At 34.4% G+C, this 9,042-nt stretch overlaps 2 protein-coding genes across 3 annotated transcripts in view; both read left to right on the forward strand.

Moving 5' to 3' along the window:
- The window catches only part of LOC125859995 (topless-related protein 4), a 9,353-nt gene extending 6,200 nt beyond the window's left edge, over nucleotides 1-3,153 (forward strand). Inside the window, exons 18-26 of one of the 2 annotated variants that reach the window (XM_049539860.1) lie at nucleotides 42-140; nucleotides 317-460; nucleotides 712-822; nucleotides 944-1,123; nucleotides 1,225-1,353; nucleotides 1,449-1,544; nucleotides 1,885-2,073; nucleotides 2,345-2,505; nucleotides 2,633-3,153. In XM_049539860.1, the coding sequence (XP_049395817.1) occupies nucleotides 42-140; nucleotides 317-460; nucleotides 712-822; nucleotides 944-1,123; nucleotides 1,225-1,353; nucleotides 1,449-1,544; nucleotides 1,885-2,073; nucleotides 2,345-2,505; nucleotides 2,633-2,831 (1,308 nt within the window). In that variant the 3' untranslated portion in view covers nucleotides 2,832-3,153. The remainder of the gene's footprint in view (nucleotides 1-41; nucleotides 141-316; nucleotides 461-711; nucleotides 823-943; nucleotides 1,124-1,224; nucleotides 1,354-1,448; nucleotides 1,545-1,884; nucleotides 2,074-2,344; nucleotides 2,506-2,632) is intronic. The other variant, XM_049539861.1, reaches the window with a different exon arrangement.
- Nucleotides 3,154-6,115: 2,962 nt separating this feature from the next.
- Nucleotides 6,116-8,595, forward strand: LOC125860021 (phosphatidylcholine:diacylglycerol cholinephosphotransferase 1-like). The gene is made up of 3 exons (XM_049539912.1): nucleotides 6,116-6,703; nucleotides 6,853-6,990; nucleotides 7,913-8,595. Exons 1-3 carry the CDS (start codon nucleotides 6,305-6,307, stop codon nucleotides 8,267-8,269), a joined length of 894 nt encoding a protein of 297 aa, XP_049395869.1. The 5' UTR covers nucleotides 6,116-6,304; the 3' UTR covers nucleotides 8,270-8,595.
- The last annotated feature ends 447 nt before the right edge of the window (nucleotides 8,596-9,042 follow it).

Consider the following 9,042-nt stretch of genomic DNA (forward strand, 5'->3'; position numbering starts at 1 on the left):
GGGGGTGCTTCATTATCTCATTTTTCTTTAACTGTTGACAGGCACCCATGATCAGCACATATGGTGCTTCTAGTTCAACTGCTGGAACTAGCATTAGTATTGCGGATAGAACTGCACCAGTGACGGCCATTGTTCAACTGGTAGGTTTTTATGCTTAACTCATGCAGTTGGATTATTCGGTTTTCACAGCTGCATTCACTGAAAACATTCCTTTACACCTCTATAATTAATGTTTACACGTGCAAGATATTGTATGTTTGTCAATTTGCACTCTTGATAGAATATTTTGTTAACTATTTTTAAAACTACCTTTCAGAATGGAGATAACCGCAGCTTGCAAGATACCAAGCCTAGGATTCCTGAGGAGCTGGAGAAGTCCAAAATTTGGAAATTGACTGAACTTAGTGAACCTGCTCAAGTTCGTTCCTCGAGGCTTCCAGATAATCTACTGTCCGTGAGGGTAAGGATGTGGTACCTATCTGTTTAATTTCTTCTGCTTGGGGACCAAGGTGTCTAGGAGTTCCCCATTAGCTAGTTGTCCCAGAGCAAGTTTTGTCAAGTCTATTCATTTAAGTTTTTGTCTGGTTTGTTCATTTACTGAAAAGGAAAAGATAGGTAATTCATTGTGGTTTTTAAAATTAGGAGTTTATATTTCCGATATCTTATGTAACTTGACTTTTGTTGATCAATTTTTATATTTTCTATATTCAGATCATTAGATTAATGTATACAAATTCTGGAGGTGCAATTCTGGCTTTGGCATACAATGCTGTACACAAACTCTGGAAATGGCAACGGAACGAGAGGAACGTGACAGGAAAGGTACTGGGACTTTTTGCTTGAAGTTTTTTCTCTTTCCATAGTGAATAATCTGTCTGTTTCCCCTTTAGCCTTGATCTTTAATGTTTCTTTTCTGATGACCTTTTCCAATTTATCTCTCCAGGCATCTACTGCTGTCCCCCCTCAATTATGGCAACCTTCCAGTGGAATTCTGATGACAAATGATATAAGCGACACAAACCCTGAAGAAGCTGTTCCATGCTTTGCACTTTCCAAGAATGACTCATATGTTATGTCAGCATCTGGTGGAAAAATTTCTTTGTTTAACATGATGACTTTTAAGGTATTTATAAATCAATGTGTCTGGCTTAGCTGGATAGCTTGTGTATCAGTGTGGTTGGTGGTTTTAAATCTGAGGTTTAACATACACTTAATGCCTTGCAGACAATGACAACTTTCATGCCCCCTCCACCTGCAGCAACGTTTCTTGCTTTTCATCCACAGGATAATAACATTATTGCCATCGGAATGGAGGACTCTTCAATACAAATCTATAATGTTCGCGTTGATGAGGTCCTGAAATAAATTAGGATTTGGATATCATAATTCATACAGATACGTGATATGTGCATAACATGATGATTTAAATATTTTTTAAAATTCTACAGGTGAAAAGCAAACTCAAAGGTCATCAGAAGAGAGTAACTGGCTTGGCTTTCTCTAGCGTTTTGAATGTTCTGGTATCATCTGGTGCTGATGCTCAGGTAAATTCCATGTTATACTTGGAATATCTGCAGGACCCAGATTTACTGTTGGGACTTGCTCAATGCTTTTTTGGTAGACACTTGAGAAATTTAAGTGGGTAATAGAGTGTAGAATTTCTTATAAACAGCAAAAAAGGTTTCTACCTTGTCATCAAGTTGCTTTCTATTGCACTTATTACCTGATTATGGCAGGAAAGTTAAAACACAACAGTTCCCTTCCAAATTGTTTCCATTGATTTCTCCAGAGAATTTCCATCCTGTAATTTTATTGGAGCGCAGCATTAGTAGTGTGGACTGATATCTCTCTTTATCTTGGTTTCTTACCTTTTACATTCTTCAGCTATGTGTTTGGAGCATGGATGGATGGGAGAAGAAAGCCAGCAAGTTTTTGCAGATCCCCTCTGGTAGAGCAATAAATCCTCTTGCTCAGACACGGGTTCAGTTCCATCAAGATCAGACGCACTTGTTGGTTGTTCACGAAACACAGATAGCAATATATGAAGCATCAAAGCTTGAATGCGTGAAGCAGGTTTGTAAGACATATCTTGTTTACTTGGTGCTTTGCTTCTTGGTGGGTTACGATAATGTTGTGTCCTATGTTTATTTGGCAAACATTCTATTATTGCATGGTGGGAGATAGTACTTTGATTTTTCATATAAATAGACCCCAAATCACACAAACTAGGAATTATTGTTAAAACTAGTCAAAAATATTGTTTTTAGTCTTGGTATGTTTGTCTGATCTGATCAACTCAAGGAAAGGAGGCTGTTGAACTCTCATAAAGTTTGGTTCCTTGCAGTGGGTTTCACCAAATTTTGCAGTTACTGATGCGACGTACTCGTGTGATAGCCAATCAATTTTTGCAAGTTTTGATGATGGAAGTGTGAGTATCTTTACTGCTGCAGCACTCAAGCTGAGGTGTCGGGTGAATCCTGCCGCCTACTTGCCTTCTAACCCAAGGTATGCATCTTTCTTTTTCTATTTTTTTCCAAGGTATGAAGCATATCAGGGACAATAGACTAATACTAGGTTTAGTTTCATATTCTCTCATGTCTGTTTCCTAGTTGCCTGATAATGTACTTGACAGCTCCAGAGTATATCCACTTGTCGTTGCTGCTCATCCATCTGAATCAAACCAATGCGCAGTAGGACTTACTGATGGTGGAGTTTATGTGCTTGAGCCTCTAGAGTCGGAAGGTAAATGGGGTACACCTCCTCCAAATGAAAATGGTGTTGCCCCTGGCATGAGCTCTGCTGCCGCTGGTCTTGATCAAGCATCAAGGTAGCGGTCTGCAGTGGGCTCTCTGATGCAAATGCTCCTGTGCTATATTTTCGGTGGGAGCTGTAGATTTTCAGATCTAGGATACAACCTCTTGACGCCAGTGATAAGAAGTTTGGCAGTGTCTCCTGTGGAAGCTGAGACAGTATGGAAGATCAGTATTCAGTTAAAAGAAGGATTCAAAGAAAGACAAAATGTTGATAATTATAGGTAGATTAGGGATTCAGTTCAACCTCTGAGAAATTTTGCCTGTTAAGTTGTTTCTGTTCAAGCACTAAACTATGGCAGTGTAATTATTAAGAGCTCAAGCAAGTCAGTTGTTTTCTCTCTCTCTCTCTCTCTCTCTCTCTCTCTCTCTCAAATACAGTCATGCCGGCTAGATGAACATTAACGCAACAATAAGCTGATCAAACCTAATGCATTTGCGGAACTCTTACACATATGTGCTCGAGTTAAGCAAATGCACTAATCATTTATCAGCCTGTAGAATTTAACCAGTTTTTCATGAGTCGTCTCCAGCCTATTCACGTCTTGAATTGCCAGAGAAGTGTTGTTAATTTTGTGTCCTTTCTACTTGGTCTGTTTCAGCATCACATCTCAAAGTGGATAACTATGCTTCTGCTGGTAAAAGTTGAAACATCCCACATGATTTACTCCTTGGCTTTTTGGATTAACTTAGTCGGACACTTTCTAGCCTGAGATGCACCCAATCATCACATATATATAATGTATACTTATATAGTTTAGGTTAACAACTCTTATATTAAAGTGTATACTTAAGTGTAGGTTAACAACTCTTATATTAAAGTATTTTTTTTTATTTTACAAATATGACAATATTATACATGATTTAGAGAGCAAAGTATGAGTTCACGTAAACTCGAGGAAATCCCTTAGATATGCCTCTGCATATAGACGGTCACATGATTGGATATACCGACCAGTTAATGCATTGTGCCAACGCCCAACATATCGAATAAGACTGGAGACAAAAATGTAGAAACGAATTAAATAATGACAACCAAGTTCGAAGGTATTGTATAGTTAATTCCTTGTTATAATATATTATATTATATTAATAAATGCTAGGGACCTCAGTGTCTACTCTCTAGATTAATTTATATTTATAATCAACAAAAAAACATTACTATTTCATGTGGTTCGAGATATTTGTCGTTTTTCTATTGTATTTTCTTTTTAAAAGTGTTCTAGAAAAACAAGAAATAACTTATCAAATTTTTAATCTGCATTTACAGTGAGATATTGAAAGAATAAAGTTTTATACATACGGGTTTATGACTAAGACTCTGCAATATCTTTCTTTAAAAGAATAAAAAAGTAGAGATAGATATATTTTGTACGTTGATCTAAAAGAAATTTAATTGTTTTCATTCATATACTGAATCTTCATTTATTTGGGATTGTGACAAAATTATGACTATATATTTGAATATTCTTCAACTTTTTTTTTTTTTAGAAATTTTTATGAGTAGGGGACCTTAAGGGTAATATGTGTTAGATGAATTTAAAATTAAATTAAGGGCGTAGGATCAGATGAATTTGTTATACTGTATACTAAAATAAAAAACATCCCTACTTTTGAGTCCACAAGTATTGAAAACTTTTGTGTGATTCCATGCTAAACCTGTATATTTACCCGTTTGGCCCCACCGAAAAAACTTGAAAAGTGATGTTTGGTCATATAACTTGGTAAATATACTCCCTCCGTCCCTATTTACTTGTCCATATTTCCTTTTTTAGTTGTCCCTATTTAGTTATCCATTTTGATAAATCAAGAAAGGACAACAAATTTTTTCCTATTATACCTTTATTTACACTTCTTGAAAATTGTAAAAGTGTATGTTGTTTCCCTCCAATTTATTTCACTTTAATTCAAATAAGTGGTTGTAATTTTGAAGTGAAAAGTTGTCATAAGGGTAAAATTATAACTTCATTGTGCTAATCATTGTTGCCTTAATCTGTGTGCCATTTCTAAAGTGGTCAACTAAAAAGGGACGGAGGGAGTATTTGTCAAGTATACCAAATTCTCAAATATTAGAAAAAAACTACTAGTATTTGAGCCAAGTTTTAATATTTGGAAATTTTAAAAAATTCAAAAATTACCCTTAACTTTTATATTTTATAAAAAATATCCATTATTTATTAATTTCAACTAATATTTGTTGCAACCTCCTCCAAAATAATTTGAGTTATTTTAAAAAAATAAAATATTAAGGGATAATTTCAGATACCTCCTATCACGTTTAACCCTATAACACTTACTTTCCTTGAGGTTTTAGATATTACACTCACCTCCCTTATTTTTAATTTTTTGTAATCAAACTTATTTAAATGATAATCTTTCAACCACAATCCAAAAATACCCTTTTATGACATTAATATAATTATTTAATACTTCTATATGATTAATAACCTAAGCAATATTTCATTCCAGTTTTTAATAATATATTTGAGCTTTTTTAGCTTGAGCTTGGATTCTAAACGATAAGAATAAATCAATGGGTAAATTCATTTTTGGATAGAAAAGTGCAACCTGCATACTTGACCTCCAAATATTTGTATAAACATTATTTATTTCATTTGACATGCGATAATAAATGTTTAGTTTGATAATTTTTTAGATTTAAGAAAAAAAAAATCTAAAAAATTATGTTCATATATATATATATATATAATTTTCTGCACATAATTACCAATATTTTCCGACCCTAAACAATATTTTTATAATAAATTTTCAACATTCTTTTTGTACTTAAAATATTGCATATGTATTAACCGTAAAAATTACAACTAAATTTAATATGTTTAAGAAGTTCCACCAATTAGCAAGTTCGATAGTTTATAATGTTGTGTTTGATAAAAAGAAGAAGATAGTTTACAAGGAAATACATAGATGTATATAATGAAAGATGGTAGCACCATCAGTAGAGTATTTTATGTCAGTTAAAATATTTTGGAAATTTTCGTTTAAAAAATTAATAAAAAATAATGTCAAGAAAGGGCAACTTTGGAATATTGGATGGGTTTTAGCATTAAAACTAGTTTGTTTGGTTACATAAATGTGAAAAATAAGGGAATATCTGAAACTAGAAGGGAAATTAGTATAGTAAGGTTAAACGTGAGGGGAGGTGTTTGAAATTATCCCAAATATTTAATCTAAAAATTATAATTTCGTGAACTATAATACCAAATTACCAAACTACCCCGGATAGTCCCTATTTGGCATTTTAGTCAAAAAGTTGGTTTGCCGATTGTCCTGCATTTGCAACACTTGTAATTGAAACGAAAACGATATTCCCATCCCCTCTGATTTCTCTGATATACGTATCAACGCCAAATTAACTACGACAACGACCTTCGTAAACTCCGTCACTTGATCCCCATATATATATATATATATACACACATTCACTAGATCCACAATCACAATGTTTTTCTCCGTCTCAATTTCCGGCAACGATGAACGGAGACACATTTCATAATCGGAACAGTTCTTCCTCCACTCTCAGCAAAAGGAACAGCACTGAAAGGAAAGGTGACGTTACAGAAATGAAGAAGAAATCGGCATCGGCAACGGCAACGGCAACGGCAACGGAGGTTGGTGGTTATGGGTGGTGGTTAGGTAATGCGTATTTCATGAAGTGGAGGATGGAGGATGTATTCGGTGTAGTGAAGTACCATCCGATACCGTGTATCTTCGCTGCTTCACTGTTGTTTTTCATGGGAGTGGAATATACTCTTCGTATGATTCCAGCTTCTGCTCCGCCTTTCGATCTGGGATTTATTGTTACAGTTCCTCTTAATCGACTGCTTGCTGCTAAACCCGCTCTCAACACTCTTTTTGCTGGACTAAACACGGTACGCTATACGCTACTACGCACATCACCAAATCGGTGCATGACGGTGTTATCGATCTAGTTATGAACTGGATCTACAGTTTTAATCTTCAAAAATTTAGCATTAATCAAAATTCATTCAATTTTTTTTTTCATTTGGGTTTAATTTAGGTGTTTGTGGCGATGCAAACGGCGTACATTTTGGGGACTTTTCTAATTGAAGGACGGCCTCGAGCGACAATATCGGCGCTGTTTATGTTCACATTCAGAGGGATTCTCGGGTATGCTACACAATTGCCGTTGCCGGAGGTACTTTTACTTTCCCTTTTTTCTATTAATCCACCCCGGTATACAAGCTCTTTCTTTACAGCTAGATAGATGCCTTTTGCTTTAAAAACTTTTAAAAGAGAGTTTCAATAACTTTAGCAAATCACCTTTATGAATTGTAGACTAGTTGTAACAGGTAACTATCTCTTGTTTTTTTTAGATTACAAATTTTATATTTATTTTTAAGATTATAAATTACAATTTTATATTTTGAGAAGGCTTATTTCTAAAATTATTAGTATTTGAATAACTTAATAATTTGACGTAATTCACCACTTAAAAAATGCGTTCTTTCCGCTTTATTCGCGTAGATCACAAGCTAACCATACATTTGACTTACATACTAGTATGGATGGGACTATCTTGAACTTTCGTGTAGCCTCGTGCTCATAGAAGGCTCTCCGTTTTATTTTACTTGGTCCATATTACCTTACATGAGAAATATTTACAAATAAGCTTTGAAAATTTAATTTAATCTGAGTAGTATTGGAAGAAAATGAGTAATAAATTTATCTTCATTTGCTAAAATGGACAAGTAAAATTAGTATTCAAATAATATTCTATATAACAGAAATGTTAATGTTGAATAAATGCTGTTTAATACTAATAATTTTTTCCATAAAGTCATATTGGGGGCCATATTATAATAACTTCAGCCTTAATCAGCATAAATAGCTGTCTAACAAATAGCTTGGACTTGTCCTAGCTAATTAATGTTATACTGCTTGTAGTTGGACATTACATTAGCACCACCCACATTTGAAACTGACTAGTGTACTGTGTACAGTGTCATTCTCTAACATTAAACCTCCATGTTCTGAATTATTTGAATGTATGATTCAATTTAATGCTATGAATATTAAATTTCGAAAAATGCAGTGATATATCACTTTCTGAATTGTAGGATTTCTTGGGGTCAGGGGTCGATTTCCCAGTAGGGAATGTGTCGTTTTTCTTGTTTTATTCAGGGCATGTTGCGGCCTCCGTTATTGCTTCGCTGGATATGAAACGTATGCAGAGATGGGAAATGGCTAGAGTATTTGACGCATTGAATGTATTGCAAGTTGTGAGGTTGTTAAGCACTAGGGGCCATTACACTATTGATTTGGCTGTTGGCATTGGCGCTGGCATTTTGTTTGATTCTATGGCCGGAAACTATGTGGAGACTAGGACAAAACTATCTGCTGCTAATGGTAGTGGGGTGGATTACTCTCTTAAGCATGAAAATGGAGTGAAATACCAAAGTGTTTCTTCAAATTAAAATAAAATGTATCCACTCAAATGTGTGGTGGTGGATTTTAGGTTGAATTGTAAAGATAAGTTTGGCTTGGTCCAATTGTAGGGTCTTAGTGCACCTCTGTTCCAGTTAGGTACTTGGCAAACTGCAACTGCAGCTTCCCACTCACCCACCAAACTCTCCATGCTTTTCTTAATTTTAATGTTAGCAGCTTTCTGTAGATCCCTTTTATATTCTCCTAATGTATGGTAGATTTTAGTATTCTTGACATGTAACTAAAGACGACTCTGGCTTGGTGAAATCGTAGGCTATTAGAGCACCTATATTTAAATTATGGGTTCTTTGCGATTACAACTGCGCCTTTTTGTGCATCTTTATTTCAATTACTTTACTCTTCACTTTTAGTAGGCGTTTGGCCATGCGATATCATATCACGATATGGTGTCGTGAGATGAAATCAGCGTTTGGACATGCGATTTTACGCTGATTTCATCTCATGATTCCATATCATGAGAGGTGATATCATATTCTCCAAAAACCATGATATGGAATCATCATGTGATTTCATATCATGATTTGAGATTTTTTAATACAATAATTGATCCATGAGTTTATATTTTGTTAAAACAACCCCACATTTATATCTACTAACCATTTGTTTCATATGTAAATAAAATTTATAATCACATCATTACTTTTTAAAATTTATTATTCTCACCAATATAAAATTTATTATCACTTTAAATTTGGTGAATATAAATGATAAAGTAGAAATTCATTTGGTGAATATAAATGAG

The sequence above is a fragment of the Solanum stenotomum genome, chromosome 3, assembly GCF_019186545.1.
Source record: "Solanum stenotomum isolate F172 chromosome 3, ASM1918654v1, whole genome shotgun sequence".
NCBI lineage: Eukaryota > Viridiplantae > Streptophyta > Magnoliopsida > Solanales > Solanaceae > Solanum > Solanum stenotomum.

What these genes read in the sequence shown, in the direction of transcription:
- LOC125860021 (XM_049539912.1), top strand. Translation starts at nt 6,305, where the DNA reads ATGAACGGAGACACATTTCATAATCGGAACAGTTCTTCCTCCACTCTC. An exon ending in TTTTTGCTGGACTAAACACG is followed by an intron (nt 6,704 to 6,852) that starts GTACGCTATACG and finishes GGTTTAATTTAG; the next exon opens with GTGTTTGTGGCGATGCAAAC. An exon ending in CACAATTGCCGTTGCCGGAG is followed by an intron (nt 6,991 to 7,912) that starts GTACTTTTACTT and finishes TCTGAATTGTAG; the next exon opens with GATTTCTTGGGGTCAGGGGT.